Source organism: Lynx rufus, unplaced genomic scaffold (assembly GCF_022079265.1).
Source record: "Lynx rufus isolate CCGP_SWC_20201006 ecotype Redwood Valley unplaced genomic scaffold, mLynRuf1.p SCAF_8, whole genome shotgun sequence".
Lineage (NCBI taxonomy): Eukaryota > Metazoa > Chordata > Mammalia > Carnivora > Felidae > Lynx > Lynx rufus.
In genome coordinates this window covers 138,794,603-138,818,236 of record NW_025814896.1, presented here as the reverse complement: position 1 = coordinate 138,818,236, position 23,634 = coordinate 138,794,603, and the positions used below count along the sequence as shown (strand labels likewise).

The 23,634-nt window shown below is 57.9% G+C and overlaps 1 protein-coding gene across 8 annotated transcripts in view; it reads left to right on the top strand.

Moving 5' to 3' along the window:
• Positions 1 to 23,634, top strand: part of TRAPPC12 (trafficking protein particle complex subunit 12) — an 89,961-nt gene that overhangs the window by 51,437 nt on the left and 14,890 nt on the right. For 6 of the 8 annotated variants that reach the window (XR_006960342.1, XR_006960340.1, XR_006960344.1 and 3 more), the window contains 3 exons: positions 10,416 to 10,488; positions 12,922 to 12,995; positions 18,160 to 18,258. Coding sequence is in view for 2 of the 8 variants with exons in the window: in XM_047069611.1 (XP_046925567.1) it covers positions 10,416 to 10,488; positions 12,922 to 12,995; positions 18,160 to 18,258 (246 nt within the window). In the remaining 6 variants the exon portion in view is untranslated. Of the gene's footprint in view, positions 1 to 10,415; positions 10,489 to 12,921; positions 12,996 to 18,159; positions 18,259 to 18,630; positions 20,228 to 23,634 lie in introns of those variants that run through there. The other 2 variants (XM_047069612.1, XR_006960343.1) reach the window with 2 other exon arrangements.

Below are 23,634 nucleotides of genomic sequence, written 5' to 3'. Positions count from 1 at the left end.
GAACGCTAACAGTGATGCTGAAGGCGCCAAGCTGCATCCACGGGTCAGATTATGCTGTGAAGTGATATTCGGAAGAAATGGGGGACTTAGAGTCTCTCCACCTCCGGGCGTTGGGCCACCCCACCGCTCAGACTGCTCACCGTTAGATGGAAGCGAAGCGCCTGTTCCCGCCTCCCTCGAGGTGAGGTCGCGTCTGCAGAGCGCCCAGAGCTGTAACCACAAGCGGTGAGGGCAGCAGCACGACACGGCCCTGTGTTAAATGAGAGTGTATCTTTCCGGTCCCTCCTTTCAGTCTCGTTATTCTTGAGGAAGGTTTTAGGGGCTTTTTCCAAGATGCCGGCGTCCTCAGGACTCCCGGCAGGGAGGCGGACGGGCTCCTTCCCGCACAGCAGCCCTCACTCCGGCGCGAGCAGGTGTCCCAGGCACCTCACAGCCTCTGCCCTGCAGAACTTCAGAGAGACAGGAAAACTCTTCTTTCTTGGACGCTAATCGGTTGACGGGGAACATTTTTTTTAGGTTCCAACACTTTTTTCCTTGAATCTTAAAACACTTAAGATACAGCTATTTTCAGACATAAGCGCATAACTTGTTGCCGAGAAACGCAAAATCAATGATTTTCTAAACTGTACACAGATGATTTTGTTAATTACGTTTTTCATTTACCTCCATATCGCATCGGGGGAATTTTTATGTACTTGAGAGAAAATTCCAAGTGTTCCAATGACTCGAGGGGAGAAAAGAAGACGTTTTAGGAGTCCATTTTCCTGGTCCTAAGGTATCTCATGTGCTGCAGGGTAGGGAGAGACAAGGGCAGGTCTTGCCGCCACGGCTGCTCTAGACTGTTGTACCCATTCCCCTGAAATACAGCGTGTTCGTCAGGGACTGGTCTCTGTTCCTCAGCATTTTTCTAATAACAGCTCATTTAATCCTTATGCAAACCCAGTAAAGTAGGGATTCCATTATCCCCGTTTATAGCTAAGTAAACTGGGGCACAGAGAGGCCAGCTAACTTGCCTGTGATCATGTGATTCGACCCCTTGTTGTGACACGTCCCAGCCGAAGGGAGAAAGACCGACAGTGTTCCTGCCTGTGCCAGATTCTCTGCTCCATCCAGTACGAACACGTCTTACTGCGTTTGGTGGTAGATTGAACCAACGAATAAGAGCCCCGGGACCAGTGTCTGAAATCCCCGGTCCCACAGGCCGGCCCCCAGAGATGGGGTCCATCCTCACTCAGGTGGTTTCATCCCCGGGTGGCCAGGCGGTGACAGCCGACGGCTCATGAGGGCAGAGAGGTGAGCAGGCCCAGTGCGGTCACACCACGGGAGCCCCTGGCCCGGCACGGCCTGCGGTGTAGGGACCCGCTGCCGGGGGCTGAGCGTGACTGGTCTCTCAGGTGCCACCTGGGTGTGGACATCCCAGCCCAGGTCACGGGGCCGCGCCGTGCACCAGTGGGTGTCCTTCTGACGGCACGACCCAGATGTAAGCCCATCCGTCTGGTGCTGCTGAACTAAGAGAAGGGCGGGTGGTTCTAATTCTGGAAGCAACACAGGCAGCCCGACCTGGAAGGGACGGTGTGTTGGCCTCTGGCCAAAAGGATTTCCATGGCTAATCTCAACATGTACCTGCCGTGTGTTCCAACTTAAAACCTGGCCCCGCCTCCCAAGACAGAGGCAGCCCCACGTGACAGGACTGGTGGTGGTAAAGAGAAGGGGGTGGGGGACACAGAGCAAGGTGGTGCCCGCGGGCCCCCCACGGCTCCTCCACCACCACCCGGCAGATAAGAAGCCCAGCCCCTGAGCTTCCGCTCTCCTCCTCCTGCGCGCTGCCCCCCTGCCCCCCAGAGGCCAGTGTTACCTGCAAGCTCGTCCAGTGCATAATTGAGGGTGGTTTCAGCCGGAGAGGCCCCTGGGGGCTTTGAAGCGGGAGTGGTCTGTCTTTGACCCGCTGTCAGGTCAGTGGGCAGATGTGTATGAGCACCTGTGTGCACAGCCCGCGACAGTTCAGGGCTGAGCATGACACCCGCCACCCCCCGCCCCACCCTCTGTGAGCGCAGTTTCCGGGGCTCCGCTTCCCCCGCCCCGTGATCCGTGATCCGTGAGCCATTCCCCAGTATACCGTGGACACGCAGGGTGAGGTGGCAGGAAGGCAGTGTTCATGCGGGGACTTATTTACTCAAGTACAAAATCCAGGGGCGCCTGGGTGGCTCGGTCGGTTAAGCATCTGACTCTTGGTTTCGGCTCAGGTCACGATCTCACGGCTTGTGAGTTCAAGCCCCGCGTCAGGCTCTGTGCTGACGGTGTGGAGCCTGCTTGGGATTCTCTGTCTCCCGCTCTCTCTGCCCCTCCCCCACTCGCACTGTCTCAAAATAAACTTAAAAAAAAAGTGCAAAAGCTGAAAATACTAAAGGCCCGCACACCACTCCTGTGGCAGCCTGATCTAAAGTTAGGGGCACGGATGCACATTACCTGCATACAGGTCTGTTCTGTGCACGGCCACTGATCCGCTCTGCTCTCCACCTACAAACCAGAGATCAGGGGTCAGGGGTTGGACCACAGGGTTCCGAGGCTCCGTCCGACACCAGCAGGCTGGTGTTTTGAGTCGGTCACAGCCAATGGGAAACCCCAGGAGAGCTGTAAACCTCAGGCTCTTGACCAGGACCCTCCCCACATCCCTCTGCTCTCTCCTGTGTCCTTGAGCGCGGCCCCCAGGGTATGCCAGGTCGAGCGCCCACAGTGGCCGTGGGGTCACCGTGACCATGTGAGCGGCGCCCGCACCATAACGTGCTGTGCTCTGTGTTTTACACCCTCCGTTAACACGACGGCCGTCTGAAGTGATAGCGTCCCCGTTTTACAGACGTGGAAGAGTCACCAGGGTCTGACAGCGGGTGGGGGTGGGGGAGCCTACGCTAGAACAGGTCGCCCGGCCCCAGAAACCTGGTCCTGACTCTCCCCGTGGGGTCACGCTGCGGTCTCCCGGGCTCCCCCGAGTGCAGCAGACTCCCCACCGCCCTGGGAACGTGGCCCAGGCAGCACACTTGAGTGTCGCCTTGACGGGGACCGTGGCCCCAGCGGCTGGGCTCACAGGACCAGGGGGTGGGGCTCTTCGCTGCTGAGGGGTCAGGACACGGAGTCACATCTCCTCGGGTGACGTCCTCCACCCATCCCCTCCCCCAGCCTTCCTTCCTCAGCCTGCACGCCTGGCCCCTCCTCCTGCCCGACCCGGGGCGCTGGTATTGAGCCCTGGGGCACGGACTCGGTGACTCCCTCCCAGACGCAGCGCGGCCGGCCGCCGGTGGTGGGTGGAGAACCGGGCCACCCCCTCGAGGCTTCAGGACGGGAAGTCGGGCCGGGGCTGCATGTGGTGGCCTCAGACTGGCCAGGAGCCCTGATGCCGGTCTGAGAGGCTCAACTCAAGGACAGTCTACACAACCAGAGATGTCGTTTCTGGGAAGAAAGCAGTTACTACGTTCCCATTCCCCTTAGGGCTGTCTGTCCCCTGTGCTCTCACTGCTCCTATGGCGTCTGTTGTTGGTCCTCCAGGTCATTTTTCCGGGCCAGAGGTCAGCAGTGGTTGTAGAATCAAATGCTCACACAGGGTCAACGTGGAGCAGGAAGCCAGGCCAGGACGGTGGAAGGTTGCTGTCCCTTGGGAAGGGACTGAGGGCTTCAGGCTGTGAGAACATGAGAGCACTGCCACGGGTGCAGATAATACACTGTGACCGTGTGGGTGGATGATACGCTGTGACCGTGTGCACGGATAATATACTGTGACCTTGTGTGTGGATGATACGCTTGACCGTGTGCAGATAATACGCTGTGACCGTGTGCAGATAATACGCTTGACCGTGTGCAGATAATACGCTGTGACCATGTGCAGACAATACGCTATGACCGTGTGTGTGGATAATATGCTTGACCGTGTGCAGATAATACGCTGTGACCGTGTGCGTAGATAACACGCTGTGACTGTGTGCAGACAGTACGCTGTGACTGTGTGTGTAGATAATACGGTTGACCGTGTGCAGATAATACGCTGTGACCGTGTGCAGATAATACGCTTGACCGTGTGCAGATAATACGCTTGACCGTGTGCAGATAATACACTGTGACCGTGTGTGTAGATAATACACTGTGTGCACAGATAATATACTGTGACTGTGTGTGTAGATAATACGCTGTGACCGTGTGTGTAGATAATACACTGTGTGCACAGATAATATACCATGACTGTGTGTGTAGATAATACGCTGTGACTGTGTGCAGATAATACGCTGTGACCGTGTGTGTAGATAATACACTGTGTGCACAGATAATATACTGTGACTGTGTGTGTAGATAATATGCTGTGACCGTGTGCATGGATAATACGCTGTGACCGTGTGTGTAGATAATACGCTGTGACTGTGTGTGTAGATAATACGGTTGACCGTGTGCAGATAATACGCTGTGACCGTGTGCAGATAATACGCTTGACCGTGTGCAGATAATACGCTTGACCGTGTGCAGATAATACACTGTGACCGTGTGTGTAGATAATACACTGTGTGCACAGATAATATACTGTGACTGTGTGTGTAGATAATACGCTGTGACCGTGTGCAGATAATACGCTGTGACCGTGTGTGTAGATAATACACTGTGTGCACAGATAATATACTGTGACTGTGTGTGTAGATAATATGCTGTGACCGTGTGCATGGATAATACGCTGTGACTGTGTGTGTAGATAATACGGTTGACCGTGTGCAGATAATACGCTGTAACCGTGTGCAGATAATACGCTTGACCGTGTGCAGATAATACGCTTGACCGTGTGCAGATAATACACTGTGACCATGTGTGTAGATAATACACTGTGTGCACAGATAATATACTGTGACTGTGTGTGTAGATAATACGCTGTGACCGTGTGTGTAGATAATACGGTTGACCGTGTGCAGATAATACGCTGTGACCGTGTGCAGATAATACGCTTGACCGTGTGCAGATAATACACTTGACCGTGTGCAGATAATACACTGTGACCGTGTGTGTAGATAATACACTGTGTGCACAGATAATATACTGTGACTGTGTGTGTAGATAATACGCTGTGACAGTGTGCAGATAATATGCTGTGACCGTGTGTGTAGATAATACACTGTGTGCACAGATAATATACTGTGACTGTGTGTGTAGATAATACGCTGTGACCGTGTGCAGATAATACGCTGTGACCGTGTGTGTAGATAATACACTGTGTGCACAGATAATATACTGTGACTGTGTGTGTAGATAATATGCTGTGACCGTGTGCATGGATAATACGCTGTGACCGTGTGTGTAGATAATATGCTGTGACCGTGTGTGCAGATAATACACTGTGACCGTGTGTGGAGATAATACGCTGTGACTGTGTGCGTAGATAATACACTGTGTGCACAGATAATATACTGTGACTGTGTGTGTAGATAATACGCTGTGACCGTGTGTGTGGACAATACACTGTGACCGTGCGCGGATAATACACTGTGACCGTGTGTGCACGGATAACACACTGTGACCATATGCTGTGACTGTGTGTGCAGATAATACACTGTGAGCTTTGCCGTCTGACAGCTGTCTCTCCAGCAACAGTCAGCTAGCTCTTCACAGTTTTGATCCCAGCATGGATTCCCCAAGTGAGAGGGAACAGCCTTAGATGGCAGCCGCACACAAGGGCCCCGGAGCAGGCCCGGACCTGGGGTGTCCCGGAACAGACCCAGACCTGGAGTGTCAAGGCATGATGTAGTTCCCAAACAGTCATCTAACTCCACAGCCCTGACGTGGGAAATGTTCACACATGATGCTCATTTGCAAAGCCAGCCCACAGATTTATTACTGCAGTACGGTCTCCTGTAAACAACATCCGCTGAAGGGAGAACAGCAGTGTGTTAGCTACGTGGGTAACAGGAACAGAGGCCGTTCTATTCTTTTTTATTTTCTCAGCCGTCGTTATGTCAGCGTACTTTAACTTTACAATCAGGCATTTTTCTGTTGAAAAAAAGTTAAATGAGACCGCAGGACAGAGAAGGTGAAGTTGAGACGGCGGTAACAGGAAAGGAGCCAAAAAGCAGGTCTGACTCCTGGTCACCAGAGCCAGGAGGGAAACGGCGTCAGGACACAGTTCTCGGCGTCTAGAAAGCAGTTGTTTGCTCAGAAGAGGCCAGGCTTTCCCTAATGTGGAAGCTTCCCCAGACAGTGGTTACAGACTCTCTGTAGTCAGCCGGGGAGCCTGAGATTAGACTGTGGTCCCGAATTGTAACAGGGGGCCCAGTTTGAGCAGGACGTCACTTGTGACCTTTACCAGGTGGCCCAGGGCACCCGTTTTCCCTGCTGTCTTTGATGCAGAAGAATGTGCTAGACTAGTAGATGTTTGGATGGTGTAATTGTATCTGTGAAGGTGAAATGCTCCTTGATCTCAAACAAATTTGCTGTGCTCCCGGGCCTCGGGCAAGCTAGAGACCATCGCATCAGGACAGCAGGTGCCTCTGTCCCACGGTCCCTCCTTCTCTGGCTTCTCTGCAGCCCGTCTCTGCTGCTAGTCCTGAGAGACCCTTACAGACCAGTTGGGAGAGAGCCAAGGGAACAGAGTTCTAACACCACTTGCAGAAGTAGACACGGTCCATAAGGAACGATGCCAAAGTAAATTGGGGTGTGGGTCGTTGCCGATACGGACGTGCCCCGCGTGGTCTTGAGCTCGGCTCCGTCCCTCCCACAACCCAGCAGCCTCCACCCGTCCCACGTTAGCCTGGCGGAAGGAACCTCGTAAAAGAAGTGCTACTTTAGAGACCCCCACAGCTGAAGAAGCCGGAGGGTCAGGTATGTTTTTGTGCAAAAGAAACATACTCCAGACTGTTGATAGGAATGGTTCTCTGCTGCTGACTGCTAATGAGGCAGAGGTGACAGCTTTGTCTCTAGGAAGTCTTGATGTCTTTCAGCTGGCCCTCGCTGGCCAGCTCCTCAGGGAAACGCTCCAGGAGGCTGGCCATCGGCATGCTGACAACGTCTGCCCTGCCAGGCCTCACCTGACCCGGATGGTGCCGTTGCCCACTTTCCTGCCGCTGCAGCAGAGAACAAATTGATTGTGGCTTCATCAGATAAGATGGGAGTGATTGGCAAGTAGAGAGAGATCGCTGAAAGGCTGGAGGCGGCCTCTCCGCCCTTTGCCACTGAGGCTCATGCTCCTGGGCCCGTGCGTGCGCGGAGTACACAGGCAGGTGACAGGAGCATCCCCGTCGCCGGATCAGGTGGGAGAGACTCACGCTCCTGGCCTTGTGTGTCAGAGTGCACAAGCAGGAGGTGACAGCAGGGTCCCCGTTGCTGAGGATCAGGGTGGGAGACGCTCACCCTCCTGGCCCTCAGAGGAGCTCAAGAGTGTCCCTGTCATTGGGGTTTTACAAGGTTTGTGTCTTGACTCTTCTCGGGGTGGCAGTTCACACCTTTAGAGACTCCAGGTTGCAGCGTTGCAAATCTCAGGATGTCGACTTGGGAATGTGAACTGTACCCCTCAGCAACCTAGTATAAAATCCGATGCCCCTGGGCACCTGGGCGGCTCAGTCGGTTAAGTGTCAGGTCATGATCTCAGGGTTCGTGGGTTCGAACCCCACATCGGGCTCTGTGCTGACAGCTCGGAGCCTGGAGCCTGCTTCGGATTCTGTGTCTCCCTCTCTCTCTGCCCCTCTCCTGCTCATGCTCTCTCTCTCTCAAAAATAAATAAACGTTAAAAATAAAATCTGATGCACCAAAAGTGAAGCACAAGGCCACAGAAGTTATCAAACAATCTAGTCCTGACTCGTGCACGAGAGCCCAGCAAAGAGTGGGCATCAGCGGAATGAGGAGGTCTGGAGTTCTGTATTCCTCACTTGTATATCTTGACGTTGTGTGTTCTGTCCTTCTGTGATCCGCATGGAGAGAAGAGAGCATTGTTTCAAGGTGTGAAGCCCTGAAGGGACACTGTGTCCACAGGCAGGGGTTGGGATGGCTCTGGAGTCAGGCAGACGGGGAAGCTTTCCAGGTGCACCTGTCTCTTCCCGGCAGAGTGACTGGCCCGTGCGAGCCTCGAGGCCCTCAGCCGTAGATGAGGGGTGTCACCCGCTGCCTCGGGGCTGCATGCGGGTTAGATCGGGATGCAGACAAGCGACTGAGCACAGAGCCTGGTCCGTGGGAGTGTTTAGTCCCCCTTGAGTGGCTTGAAACAGCTCCAAGAAGCCTCTTTTTGCTTTGCAAAGCCTCTTTCCCACAAGTTCCCCTAGGAGACTGTGGTGGGACAGGTAGGTCACAGGACTTTCTAGAGAAATCTGAGCCCCGCTAGGACAGACCTGCTCTCCCTTGAGTCTGTCCAGTAGGTTACTAGTGAGAACTCGGGCCCTTGGGTTAGGGCCCGCCCCCAGTGGTCTGTACCCTGGGTGCTCCATGTACAAAACCCATTCCCCAAAACTACCCCACCTGTAGCCCGCAGCAGCCCAGCAAAGCAAGAGCTGCGAGACTCCTTCCCCGGAGCTTTCCTACAAAGTGTGGTCCCCAGACCGTCGTCCCCAGAGCGTCACCCAAAGCCCATCAGAAGCGCAGGGTCTGGTGCCACACCGCAGGCATACAAACCAGAACCTGAGGTTTACGGTACCAGATTCCAGGGTCATGCGTGTGACCACTGTGCCCAAACCTGCGGGCAGGTGTAAATGTGGTGTTCCTGTGGGCCAGGCTGGTGCAGTCCCCCTTGCTCATTCTGGGGAGCAGACCAGGATGCTTGACAGTGTCTTACCTGGACTTGGGCCTCGGTCATTCTGTCAGGGACAGAGGGATGGGGGAGGGAAGGGACACCTCACCACGGTTGCAGAGTAAACACTTCGGGCTTTGGGTGGCGGTGTTTCTGTCGCTTTCCTTCACAGAACTAAGCTTTTGGAGGTGAGTGCGCTTGGACCGTATAAAGTCGTATTGGCGCCAGAGGGGCGGGGACTCCTGCTTTTCTCTCCGGGACACGTGTCCTCTCCTGTTGGCGCCCAGAGTAGCCCACCCCCCTCCCACCTGCCCCCGCAGTCACGGCTCCGGCCTCTGGACTCCTGGCACCATCCTCGTGGTTCAGCCCAGGCCGCAGATAAGGTGGCCCCAGAGGCGGGTCCTCGGCACAGATGACGCGTGGTGAGGCACGCGACCAGTCGGTGACTTTGCCCTCACGAGGTGTGCGGTCCCCCTCCGTGAGGCTCCTTCTCTCCGGCTCGGTTGTCGTGGTTGGTTTTGTGCGTGGACACCGGCCCCTTCCCCTGTGTCCCATCCAGTGGCCCTGGGGGTGGCCCTGGGGACCAGGAGGGTGCTGGGCCACCTTTTCCCTTTCAGTAATTCTTGCCCCTTCTCCCTTCCTGTCCGCCTTCTATTCTCGCCGGAGGTTAAGCGCCCTCAAGACTTCCTTTCCTAGTCTGTTTCTGTTCTTATGATTCTTCATCAGAAGACAGATTAGCCAAAAATGTCATGTGACCTGGTTTGGACCCAGTCGAGAACCTTCGCGGCTCCGGTTCCGAACCCAGTGTCTGGACCCAGCGAGGCGGCACGGGCTGTTCACAGAGGCTGTGCTCCAGCTGGCGTTAGGCAGGGACCCTCGCAGGTGCGCAGAGGCCCCACTTGCCCTCTGCTCTGCCCCCGGGGACCCCACACACGAAAGCCCAAAGCAGGTTCTTCATCGGGTGGCAAGCGTCCCCTCTTGGGGTGGGTCATTTGGGGACATGTTAACTGGCAAGGTGACCCGTAAACAGAAGGTTTTTTTTCCCCAGACCACCTGCCCCTGAGGTCAGTGATGACGCAACTGGGACACAGCTTCGTCGGTTAACGCTGGGTCTCCCAACGCACAGCCTTTCCTCTCCACGCCTTTCTCTCCTGCCGCTCACATCCCCTCCTCACATTACAGTGATAGCCGTCGTGTTTTCTTTTCAGGAAAAGCCAAAGCACGCAAAGCAACCCGAAGTCATTAACCAAACAATACAAACAATGTAAGGGGACAGGTGCTCAGAATATATTTGATACATTTCAAAAGGCCGCACAGCCCACGGCTGAGGGGGGGCAAGCGGAGGGGCAAGACTGGCGTTTCTGAAGTTAACAATCATCCTCGTGTGTAACACACTGGCCGCCTTTCTTAAAAAGAGAGGACGTCTCCTCTGTGTCTGAGGTCTCTCGAGTGCCTTCCGAGCGTCCTAGACCCAGACGCCACCACCGGCTGGAGAGTGGCCCCCTCTCCGCGTCCCCTCCATGTCCTGAGTGCTGACGTGTAAAAGGTATCTGTGTGGGACATTCCTTGACAAATTCGTTTTCATACAGAGAAGTCTGCGTCTCCTAGAATCTGTTAGGACAAAGTCTGGAAGCAAATTCGTTTTTCACGATTTTGTTGTTCTCGTTTGGAATTGCCGTAGATCCTGACAAATCTGGAGCAGGGCTTGGCTGAGGACGGAAGCGTGAACAGCATCACACCGGAGAACAGACGAGGTCAGTGCGCAGACTGCTCGTTAAGCGACTGCCAGCCCCAGCGGCTTTCTTCGTGCCCCTCCCCCCCTTAGTAAGGCCTCCGTCCTCGCATGCATTCGTTGGCTCGCCCTTGTTTGGGAAGCCAGGCGCCAGGCCTGGAGCTCTTGGTACAGGAAGGGCAAGCCCAGGCACGAGGCCTGCCCGCAGGGAGCCCCATCGGGTGCAGGAGCCCCACTGCACCCAGAGGTCCCGGAAGCCGGCGCAGCTCCCGCGGCAGGCAGGTGCTGGGACAGAGGGGAATTGGGCCTTCCTGGGGGAGGGGCGTCCCTGGGGTGGGGACTGCCCTCCAGAGCCACAGCCTTGGCAGAGAGGGGCACCCAGGGGCCCCAAAGTGCTGGAGACGAGAGGAAGGGGGGCCCCGCGCGCCGTCTAGGAGGCCGGGATGACCCTGAGCCCCAGGCTGCTGGGAGCCAGCGAGGAGAAGGTCATCCCGGCTGTAACTTCTTGAGAACGTTCGGGATGAACTGCTAATTACACTTCAAAACCCAACTCGATCGGTGCCCCCGAGAGGCCCCTCACCCACCGCTGACTCCTCAGGGCCTCCCCTCTCCTTTCCACACAGCACCTGCCCTGTGGCACCTCCGGGGGCTCCGCCGTTTGCCCCTGTGTGCCCCACACGCAGCCAGCTCTCGTGACCACCGGCCAGCGTGGGTTATCCTGGCGAGCGGTGCTTCCTCTGCAGCTGCCAGAGGCAGGGAGCTGCACTGGTGCCCCCAAGGGCGTGGTGACCCTGACAGAAGGGGGCGGTGGTGACCCTGAGAGAAGAGGGGAGTGGGATGGGCAGGAGAAGTTTGCCTTTGGGGCCAGCAGCACTGGGCTGCATTTATGCTTTAAATACAGTGTCCTTTGTGTGAGAAATCCCAAAGGACAGCCAGGTTTGTAGGGGGGGTGTGTGTGTGTGTGTGTGTGTGTGTGTGTGTGTGCGCGCGCACGCGCGCAAATGCACTTCCGAGTCACGTAACTGCAGCTGAGTTAGCGAGGAGGCATCACTCACCCTCAGATGTCCCATCCTCTCGTACTGGGTGCCAGTTTGGGAATTTGCAGATAATCACTAGATCTCAGAAAGCACTTCCCGGGTACCTAAGGGTCATAATAGATAAACAGTTTGAAGGTGAACGGGGGCTTCCTCCCAGAGCTGGAATTAGCACACGAAAGAGGGCCATGGGGGAGCCTGGATGGCACAGTCGGTTAAGCATCGGGCTCTTGATTCCTGCCCAGGTCACGATCGTAGGGTTGTGGGATTGAGCTCCGTGCTCAGCAGGGAGCCTGCTTGGGATTCTCTCTTGCTTGCTCTCTCCCCGCAAAAAAAAAAAAAAGAAAAAAAAGAAACAAGTCCGTGGAGATAAACTGCAGTTCGGTGAGACCACACGTTGTGTTCATCAACAAAAGATACTGTTGAGAACTCTTCTTTTCACAAAAATGATGTTGTAAGCACCTAATATATTTTTAATTGCTTAAAGGCGCAGGGAGGTAAGTTCCTAATTCTAGCAATTAAGTCTATTGTGTTCTTAAGCAGGTCCGAGAATAAGCATACTCTCTGGGCAGGTGTTATCCTACCCGCCCGTTGGTCCTGGCACATGGGAAGGGCAGCACATGGGCAGAGCAGGGTCGGCCGGCTCACGGAATGACGGTCCTTCGGGCACCGCCGTCCTCCGGGCCTGTGGGCCGCTGCAGCCGCCACCGGGCAGACACCTGCTGGGCAGCCACCTCTGCTTCTGCGTCATCGCCGCCCCGCCGTCACACGGGAGGGTGCTCGCTGCCACCACGGTGGTGCCCACAGGGTCCGCAACACAGATAGGACAGCCGTTGCCGCTTCCGTTTAAAAGGCTCTGAAACATGGGGCGCCTGGGTGGCGCAGTCGGTTAAGCGTCCGACTTCAGCCAGGTCACGATCTCGCGGTCTGCGAGTTCGAGCCCCGCGTCAGGCTCTGGGCTGATGGCTCGGAGCCTGGAGCCTGTTTCTGATTCTGTGTCTCCCTCTCTCTCTGCCCCTCCCCCGTTCATGCTCTGTCTCTCTCTGTCCCAAAAATAAATAAACGTTGAAAAAAAAAAAAAAAAGGCTCTGAAACAGAGGCCTTGAGAAGGTGACCTCAGTAAAGTGGAGCCCAGCGTGCGGGCACCCTGCAGCCCCGTGCCCTGTGCCCCCCAGTCAGGTGGCCGTGGCTGGGCCATGTGGTCTCCTGTCCGCCCTGAAGCTGACCGGCCACCTTCCTGTTCTCATGGCTGTGTCGCTTCTTCGTCCGTTCTCCTCCCAGGGCCAAGAGCACCGGCCTGATGCCCTGTGCTCGGCAGCCTGGTGACAGGGGACCTTCTAGGCCAGAAGTCACAGGACCGTCGCTGACGGCCAGGGCTCACCTCCAGCCGGCACACGCTCACCACTGCCCCTCTCTTGCAGCCTCCGTTCGGCTGTGGCGGTCCCGCCTGGGCCGGGTGATGTGCTCCATGGCAAACTGCCTGCTCCTGATGAAGGTACGTGGGTACGGAAGAGGGCGCCCGTGGTGAGGAGACGTCCACGGGCAGCCGCGGGGTTCCCGGACTCGCCCTGGACCCATTTAACATGTATGGAAGGAAATTTCAGCACAGCGTAGAGTTTACACTGCCACGCTGAAGTGTTCAAACCTGCGTCTAGACGATTTAACTAAAATCATCATTCGTTCCCCCTCCTTCTCGTTCCCTCTCCCTTTCTCGTCTCTCTCCCTCTCCCCTCCCCTCCCCCCACCCTTCCCTCCTCCCCACCCGCATTTCTCATATTTTCCTCTGGGTTCCATCCCAGAAAGGGAGCCCTTGTTCTCCCCGTGTTAGAGGAAGGGTTTCCCCTGGTCCTGGCAGGACTTGCTGACTGATGCTTGTGGTATCAGGAGACAGGTTTCCCCAGAAGACCTGTGTCTCAGGGACGCCACCCAGAGCCTTCGGCCCCCATGGAGGCAGCTCGCAGATCAGAGAGGACGAATGGACGCCTGGGTCCTTTGTTCTCTCGTCTTTTCCCCAGCAGGCCCTCGCCAGCCAAACAGCGGTGTCTGGCTCCTCGCTTTGGCGGGAGCCTGGCCACCCCCCCCCCCTCCGGCTCCCCCGGTGGGCAGGTCAGGGACCCACACCCCCAGAAGCCCTGCCTCAGCTGCAGGGGGGAAGCAGACAGCCGAGAGCCGCTGCAAGAATCCGTTAGCCTCGGACACCCAGGCGCGAACACCTGGGCTCTTATGAGACCGAGTCTCTGAGTCCCCCACAGGTCAGCCCAAGGTCATTCCTGAGCTTAATCTTTAGCAAAGCAGAGCAGGCGGTTGATAGGGTGGCAGAGCTCCGTGGCTGGCCCTGGCGCGCAGCCCCGGGAGCGGGTCCTGTCCTGGGCACAGTGCAGAGGGCTTGGCCGCGGGCATAAATGCACAGCCCCGCCCCGTGCCCGTCAGGAGGACGTGTGGCCTGAACCCGCCGTAGGGCAGCCTGCACGGCTCCCATCCCGGTGGCCCCTGTAAAGGCGTGACACCAGGGCACAGTGACCTCGCAGCACCCTGCATGTCCCGGAGCCCCAGGCACCTGCTCTAAAACGAGGCACAGAGCTGGTATCTCTGAAACCCGCAGCTGTGACATTCACGCAGCCCCCCCGCCCCCCAGGCACACACGGCCAAGGAGCTCAGGTCTCCCTTCAGTCCGCACACCTGGCGTTTCTGACAGCGTGGCTTGGCCGCCCCTGCGGTGACCTGTCCCTCACCTCGCACCCCAGGGCGGGCCACCCCCGGCATGTGCGTGGGCGGATGCCCTCCAAGCAGGCCGTTCTCCCCAGCCTGCTGAGGACGTCGCCAGCTCCTGGAACCCCGTCCCCCGCACCAGAAAGCCAGCTGCTGATGCGAAGAGAGCAAACTGCAAATTCACAGGGCTGACTTGTCTTCAGTCACGGGGCCAAAACTCCCCTGGAGGGACGCTACCTGTCCTCCTGCCGACTTTTATTTGCATTGTTAAGATGTTAATAGCACATTATGGGAGGATTTCTTTGTTGCGCTGTGGTGGTAACAATGCCCTTAAGCACCAAATGTAAGTTTTCTACCGACTTCGCTGGGACTCCATACCATATTGCTGCAAAAATGCTCTCTGATGAATGCAATTTGAGATTTTAGACGAATCTTCATTTACTTGAGTTCAAGTGCACGTTTGGCAAAGGTCTCCAAGTGTTTGTGCCCTGTTGCCAGGGTGAGCGCGCACGGCACTGCGGGGTCCTGTTCACGGGGTTCGTGCGCGGCCGCCGGTGGCCCCTCTACTCGGCCGTTTCCTCGCTCTGAGGGCCAGCTCTGTTACGGGGAAATAAATACTAACTTCCTTCTGATGAGAAGCGGACGTTTCAGCCCCAAGTACCCGCAAAGCGTACCGTGGGGCGCGGTTATTTGTGTCACGTGGCCGGCGACGCGTCCATATGACGTACTGTCGGGGCGGTTACGTGTGTGACGTGGCCGGGGACGTGTCCGCACGACAACGTCAGGAGTGGTTACGTGTGTGACGTGGCCCGGGACGTGTCCGCACGACGTACCGTCAGGCCCGGTTCCCTGCGTCACGTAGCCAGGGACGTGTCCGCACGACGTCGGGCGCGGTTACGTGTCTGACGTGCCCCGGGACGTGTCCACTGGTGTGATGTCTCAAATGCAGCTCTCGTCCCCAGACTCGCGGAGGGCGGGGCGCCAGTGCGGGTCAGCCCTGCGGGTGATGTGCCTGCAGCCTCAGGTGCGCCCCCGAGGGTCCCACTTCCCCCCCCCTCACTCCTGGGCTGCCCGTCGGGGCGCCTCAGGTCACGGAGGGACCGTGCAGGCGCGTAGACCAGCTTCTTCCCGCCTCAGTCTCCCCACGCAAACCCTTTCTGGCTGCAGATGGTCGTGAGCCCTGCACGGCGGAGCTGCTGAAGGGAGACGGGTGCGCCCCGAGCCGACCCAGGCCCGTCTCCCTGAGCAGGTCACTCGCGGCCTTCCTCAGAGCCGGTCGCGTGGTCTGCAGCAGGGCGGAGTGGGACAGCGACCTTGAGCGTTTTCCTTTCGAGGGGCCGCATTTCCTCCGCTTCCAGGAAGTAAGCCATTTCCGGCAGTGACCGTCAGCTTAGGAAGCTCTGCAACCCACCCCCGCGTTATCTGAGCCCAGGGCCCCTGGAAGCATCGCGGAGGCCGTCCCCGAGGCTGCGGCCGCTCCTGGGCATCCAGAGCGGCACCGGGACCGCAGTGATCTCGCGGGGAAGCCAGCCTTCCCGCGCGCCCCCCGCGCCTGCGGATCCGCCCTGGAGGGTTCTCCCAGGAGGTCGTGTTTTCACAGATCCACGAGGCCGTTACTCCGTCAGGGGTCCTTGCTTAGTTCTTTCCACGGCACGTTATCTTCGGAAACACGGACTCCTGGCCTCAAGCACTGAAACACGGTTGTCAGACGGCGACGATGGCTTCCCCGGACTTGCCAGCCAGAAGTGGGCAGGTACCGCCCCGCACGTCCTGGCTCCGGCTCGGCTGGGAGCTCGGTAGAGTGAGTGACGCACAAGCCAGGACCTGCGACACGTGGACTGGCCTGGATCAGTGACACTCGGGCGCTAACACCAACGACAGAAGGGTCTTCTGTTGACTGGAAACCAACAGCGAGGGCTGGGTGTTCAATCACAGCAGGTGACTTCCCCACCAGCAGGCGTCTGGGTAGGCCTCGTGCTTGTGGGGACACCCCGGGCACCCTCTGCTGGGGCCTCAGCCCCCCCCAGGGGAGGGGCCTCTGAGCGCACACACACACACACCTCATGCACACACCTGATCACACGCACACTTCCACGTTCGCACTAGCACGCACACACTTGCTCATGCTTGCAAACGCACACCTACACACGTTTACGCTAGCACGCACACGTGTACACAGATGTTTTGTTCACACTCATGCTTTTACACACCCACTTGCTCACACGCTGATGCATACACGGTAGTGCACGTTCGCACTTGCATGCACATACTTGCTAATACTTGTGCACCCCCCGTGCCCACACCTGCTCTCATGCTTGTGCTCACACTTGTGCACTTATGCACCTCCGTGGTTTCTCACACTCATGCTTGCACACACTTGCTCATGCTTGTGCTCACACTTGGGCACACATTCATGCACCGGCTTGGGTTCTCACACTCGTGTTTGCATGCACACTCATGCGCTTACTTGCACTCACTTGTGAGTGCACTGACACACTTGTGCCTGCTTATACACATGTGCACACACAGCACCAGAAACAGCACAGCCCTGCTGTGGGCAGCAGGGGCCCCAGGAAAGGATGGCAGGTGCTGTGAGGCTCCTTGTGAGCACCACACCTTCAGTAAAATTTGTCTTAATGGGTTTTCCTTGAAAGGGCCCGACTGGAAAGGTATTTCACTCTTTTCCTGCTAAACTGAAATTTTACTTGTCACCTGTCTCTATCACCATTCCAGTTAGCAAGCTAGTAACTGAGAATGTGGAGGAACGAAGAACAAGCCAGGAGAAAAGTGCCTGCAGCCAACATTTCCTGCCGGCCATGTGCTGGGACTCAGGAACAGCACAGCGCCCGGCACGGAGCCTGCTCCGCAGACGTCACAGAGATCACGGCTGTTCTGGAGAGCCTGGCTTTGCTGGGGGACCCGAGAGGGGCCAAGGGCTGTGTCCTGGGCGACTGGTCCCGCCTCTTACGGACGAACAGGGGTTCCGTTAGTGTCCCAGCGGGCCGGCGTTGGGAGCACAGCAGGGGGTGCAGAGATGGTCAGGCCCTACCCGGTCCCCCAGGGCAGCGTGAAGGGTGCTTCCGACGCAGTGAGAGAGGGCAGCTGCTGGGGTGCAAGGCCAAGCACCGTGGCCAGCGGAGCCTGCCGAGTGCCCCACGTACACCTCCCTGGTGCGCTCAGAGAGTCCCCACACCACATTCCAGCGCTCTCCCCAGCGAGCCTGCCCTGGGTCTCGTGCTCGCTCTCAGCTAAGTTGTTTGGTGGGGGTTTCTGTTTAAACATAAGAACTTTTCCTCAACTTTTAGCATAGAAAACGTTTAAGAGATGCTATTAATAAATGTGGTTTAGGGGCACATGGGTGGCCAAGTCAGTTAAGTGTCCAACTTCGGCTCAGGTCACAATCTCACAGTTCATGGGTTCGAGCCCCGCGTCGGGCTCTGTGCTGACAGCTCGGAGCCTGGAGCCTGTTTTGGATTCTGTGTCTTCCTCTCTCTCTGCTCCTCCCTCACTCACACTCTATCTCTCCCTCTCTCTCAAAAACAAACACTTAAAAATTTAAATGAAAAATAAATAAATTTGGTTTATGTCATTGGCAGTGATGACAAGGTGAAATTCACCAACTCACTCAATTTTGCCAAGAAAGAAAGCGAGAGTCCAGGTGAATTACTAATTGCTATTTAGAAACTGGAAGAAGGATGGACCTCAGCCCCTGAGGGAGAGGAAGGCATTTCCCGAGTCTGGTCAGGAACAAAACTCGGGGTCCCGTTTGCCACGTGGTCAGGCAGGCTTGCGCCCACCTCCCAGGCCCAGCACTGGGTTTCCGCATCCTCCCGGCTCGCGGGTCGACGTGCCCTATCTTCACATGTGAGTCTGCAGGCACTTGAGCTTCTGATTTTGTAAAACGGTGATCTTCCTAACCCAAAATCCTCTTTCGGGTTCTGTCCCCGTAGGATTACGTGCTGGCTGTGGACGCCTATCACTCAGTCATCCAGTATTACCCCGAGCAGGAGCCCCAGCTACTGAGTGGTATCGGCCGGATCTTCCTACAGGTACGGGCTCCCCCCTCCCCGCCCCCCGCCGGGCCCCTGAGCTACAGGGGGTGGGCCCTGCGGGGGTGGCCTGGGACTCAGTGGTAATTCCGCCTTTAGGAAATAGACGGAAAACGTTTTGTGTCAGGTGTCTGTTAAAAGGTTGAGTTTTTCACAGTAGTTCCGTTTTGATGGTATTAAGTCCCGTTGGCTTTGACGTGATTCGGACGCACATTGCTAAATGTGAATCTACAGGTTTTCATGGGCAAGGCACTGAAACAGATTATTTTAGAAATCGTCCTGTGGCAGTAGGAAAAGGGTTGGTGAAACCACCAAGAGTGTTCTTTCAGCTTGGCCGATACTAGTGTAACTTGCTGATATCTTGCTGGAAAGGGCACCTGAATGTGTGCGGAGGCGCAAAGGACACACATCTGGAAGCGGCGGTCCAGCAGTGCACGAGGGGAGGGACGACACCCTCTCGCCAAGAGCATCGCTGATCCGGGATGAGCTCTCCTGGACCCCTTGGCGACGGAGTGATGAGTGCCCTCCTCACTCCTGTCTCTCCCAGGACGGCAATCCCACCCTTGTGGGCTGAGCCCAGGCGGCCTCTGCCCCCCTCCCACCCTCGGGGCGTAGGGCTTTCTGCCATAACACCCCGGAGCAAAGTCGGGGAAGGGTCAGAAGTACGTCGTCGTCGTCGAGCACCACTCGCCCTGAGCAGGTGCCATGCCCAGCCAGCCCCTCTGTGGGTACTGCCGGCCACTTTACAGATTAGCAAACTGAAGCTTCCCTGTGGTTGAGTCACCCGCCCGAGGTCCCAGAGATCCAGCGAACAGAGTCTCTGTGAGCCCAGAGCTCAGGTGGTTTTCACCGAAGGTGGGTCCTGTCCGCCCCCGTCCTCACTCCACGCACACACACGTGCACCCCCGTCCTCACTCCACGTACACACACGCACCTCTCTCCTCCTCCCACAAGCCCCACTGCTCCTGGGGAGCACAGACGGGTTGCAGGGACAGCCTGACAGTGAAGGCCAGCTGTGGTCTCGGAGTCCTTCCCAGGGCACTCAGGGGCCTCTGTTGTGGGGCCGTTAAGGGCGACCCTCGCTAAACCGGATGCTGAGGAACGCACACCGTAGAGGCTGGAGGACCCAGCTTTCTGTCTCTTCTTGGTGCTTAGCTAGCAGGTGAGCCCAGGCAAGCCGCCGAACTGAGCCGCATTGTCTCTGTACGCCGTGGATGCCCGTTAGTGTCCTTTGGGGTCACTGAGCAGACAAAGCAGGACCGTCCGTGTAAGAACGCGGTGCCGTGGGGGCGCCCGGCTGGCTCAGCCACTAGAGCGCGTGACTCTCAATCCCGGGGTTGTGAGTTTGAGCCCCGCGCTGGGTGTAAAGATCACCCTAAAAAAATAAAACCTTTAAAAACAACAAGAAAAAAAGAATACGGTGCTGTGCCTGGAATCATGCTGATTATCGACGTGAAACATCCCGCGTCTGCTCTAATTCCTCACCACTCAGGACAGTCTTCATTTCTGAGTCATAATTCACGTAATTTGAGGACTCCACGCCTGACATCCATTTACGAATCCTGAGATACGAAAGCACATCCTCCCGTGGGAGTCACGGGAGTGACAGGACTGAGGCCCGGATCTCAGAACGGATAGTACCAAAGCCGCGGGGACTTGGTGAGACTGCCCTGTAGACGTTTCCGGCCCGGCTCCGAGAGGGTCCAGCGTCACCAGGGAAGGCGGTGAGCGGTGCAGGGAAAGCTCTTGGTGTCCCCCGTTCTCGGGGCTGGGGAGGTGACTGCTGGTCAGGAACCCCCCCCCCCCCAGTGTGAAGACAGGCCACAGGAAGCTGGTTGACTGGACTCACTGAAGTCCCCACCACGTGGCCGGGAGACCTTGTCACCTCGGACTATTTATCAGACGCCTGTCACTGATACTTCTGTTGCTGAAGAACAACGGTGTGAACTTTGGTTTTGTAAAGGAAATCGAGATGGCGGGACTCACCGTTGATGACACGTTCCCATCGGAGCTGCTCAAAGGTGGCCTCGCTCGGTGGACAGGTCATCTGTTACTGCATCCGTGCACCAAGCAGGAAAGGCAGGCACAGGTAAGGTCTTGGTCGGCGGGGTCAGCGTGCTGCCTGACGCGTCCGGATCTGAGAGGAGAGAGCACGGCCGCTGAGCGGGTCTCGTGCTCGGAGACCCGGGAGCCCTTTCGGAAGCTGAGGCTCCCGGTGGAACGTTGCTCTTCCGGGCCGGCGTGGTCGTGCGCCTCCCGTAGCCCGTCCTGTGATCTGCCAGTGTTGAGGCGCCGCGACAGCTTCCCGCCTGCTCTACGGGGAGTCCATGCTGCACAGTCAGGGCTCACGGTTCAGGTCTCCCTGGGAGAAACCACACGGTGGCTTGAATTCGTGGGGAGTTCTAGAGCTTTCCGGACCCCTGTGATAAAGAGTGAGTCCTAGGGCCCGGTGGCCATGCCTCTTGGTCCTGACCTGCCCTGCACCCTCACCTGCTTCCTGACGCCCGTGCCCTGTACGGCCGGCGTGCTCGCTGCCGAGCTCTGGTTTCTTTACGGTCGCCCCAGCAGGCGCCCATCCGCACCCGGGTTCAGAAGCGGTGCTGGGACCGGCCCCTCCAGACCCGGCCGCTGCCTGAGGGCCCCTGTCTCCGGTCTCTGCGTTCGGCCCCCCAGAGGGGCCCAGAGGCAGCGTGGGCACGTGCGAGTGGTGGCACTGCCCCGGCCTCCAGCCCCGGCTGGCTCCCATCCACCCCAGACCTTAGCCTCCTGAAATGCCGCTCCCTTCTGTCATCCTCGGTCAGAGCCCCTGCTGGCGCCTCATGGCTTACCTGTCGGGTAAGCTCACGCCTGAAGCCCGCGCTCAGGGCCCTCCCAGATTCGGCACTAACTCCTGCTTTGCAGCCTACTTTTCTCCCTGCTTGGGCTCCCTTTCCCTCTGCCTGCCTGTGCAGGTCTTGCCTGTCCTCTAAGGCACCGTGAAGTCACCTGGACCCCTCGATGAGCTCTCCCCTGACCTCTCTCCCAAGGCATCTCGGAGAATAAATGCACACGGCCCCGGAGCTGAGTGGGAGAAGACAGGCCACGGGAGCCAGCTCGGGGCCGTGTGGCTCTGAGCGGGTCATGTGACCTTGCTGGGCTTCGGTCCCCTCTGTGGGATAGCGAGTCGGGGATCTCAGCAGAGATCAGACTGTGCACGGGGCCTGGGACACGTGTGGTCTACTGGGTTTCTGTGCCTCTCAGCCTCCCGCCGGCCTCGAGCAGTGGGGCACGCCTGACTCCCACCAACCGAAAGGCAGAGCCGCCCCAGAGAATGGCTAACCCCAGGATGTCGGGGTGCGGAGCTCCCTAGAGACGCTGACGCACACAGGCCGGGAGCCCACAAGCTGCCGGGGGACGTGCGCGCGACGCCTGGCCGCGTGGTCCGCGTTCCAGCCCCAGAGCCATCCTGCCGGCGTGTGTGCTCGTGTCTAACCTTACGCCTCAGCTCACAGTAAGGACGTGTTTGGTGGGATGAGATGATGAGACGGTCACCGGGGGCGGAGCCTGGCATGGTGTTCTGTTATGTGGCCCTGACCCGTAATAGTGCAGAAACAGGACATTTGGGGACCAGACGAGGTCTAGCCAAGTGGAACGAAGTTTCTGGAGAATACCACACGGCTGGGCGCTACACTGCCCTGTGTCTCACATGCTGCACCGCCCCACCCTCTGTCGGGCCAGCAACAGCTAAGCCGCAAAGGAAGGCGCGTGGGCGGATACCCAGGGGCCAGACCGGTGCCCCGTTGCATTAGGTCTCCTAACAGAATGTACTGTACTTGTGAGGAGCTACCCCCATTCTTTCCAAGAGGCTCGACCTCATGGCCGTTATGAGCAAACGGTTAGCTGTTCACTTTGTGCACTGATCACATAGATGGGTGGGAAGACCTGACTTAGACACACAGGTCAGGACAGAATGTTCTAGATGCAGTCTGTAGGGAGCAGGCCCTCTGGCCTCCCACCCACACACCAGGCGCCTGGGCCGGCCCCTTCTTGCCCCCAGTCTTCCTGCACAGCCCCCTGAGAGCCCCCGCCGTCCATGCAGAGGAGGTGAGCGGTTGTTCCGGGGGTGGGGAGGGTCAGGTGGAACGGGGGTCTCTGCTCCTGAAGGCACTGGGAGGCTGCAGACGCTATGGGAGGTGCTCTGTACTCTGAGGGAGCCCTCCCACGGTCCACCGAAGGGCGGTGAAACACGTGCACACGCAGAGGAAGTGTGTATTCACACTTTACGGTGACTCCACACCAAGGCCCCCACTCCGTCCTTCTGGGCTGTGATCTGTCTCAGCGGCAGGAGAGGAAGGGGTGGAGGGGTCCCGGGTGCCGTCCCTCACGGCCGCAGACTGTGCCTTCTGTGCCTTGGTGACGTCCGGAGCCGAGGGCCCACGAGCTGCTCACGGGAGAGCCGGTGTCCACGGCGCTGGCGCGGAGCCGGAAGGGGCCGGTGGCCAGGCAGGAACCTTTGGCGCAGAGCTCGGCGAGTGCGGGCAGACCGGCCTCCGCGGCAGCGCGCACGGGCCCGGCGGCGAAGGCGGTGCTCAGTCCTCCGATGCCGCGGCTGAGGGGGCCTCCGGAGGTGGGGTGCGCCCAGCGTGCTCCAGGGGCAGCCACGCGGGTGGGAGTGGGGCGTGAAGGACGGTCGGGGGCCGTGGGGACAGGAGGCAACTGCGGGGTGCAGGCTGCTTGTTCATCCTGCCTGGCTCGCAGCAGGGCAGAGGGAGCAGGAGCCAGGCTCAGGCTCAGGGCTGCGCAGGCACTCCCGGGGGGAGGGACATTGCTGCGCGGGGGCTCTGGGGGCGGGGACGTCGCTGCGCGGGAGCACCTGCCGAAGGAAGGGAAGCAGGACAGAGCGGCAGCGGCGTGTCACCGTTACTGGCATGTGTGCACTAATCTGTGGGGTCAGCCCCTTCCGGAAATGGCGGCTTGAGAGGTTTTAAAGTGGGGGCGGGGGGGGAGGTGCCTGGGTGGCTCAGCCGGTTGAGCATCCGACTTTGGTTTCAGCTCTGGTCACGATCTCCCCATTCGAGCCCCGCGTCAGGCTCTGTGCCGAGAGCGCGGAGCCTGCTTGGGATTCGCTTTCTGCCCCTCCCCCATTCAGTATGTGCGCTCTCAAAATATGTTTTAGGTATGAAAATATTTCCTATATATAAGCGTAAAGATTTGGGCTAAATGATTTTTCTAGATGGATTTCCAGCCCGTGTTTCTGTAAGTAAAGGTCGGGGGTAAACAGGAGAAGCCCGTGGCTTTCAGCTGATACAAATCTCAAGGCAGCAGGCGCCCTCCCGAGGCCGTTGCGGTGGCCCTGCTGGTGCCCAGCCGCTGGGACAAGGGGTTCTCACTGTCGCA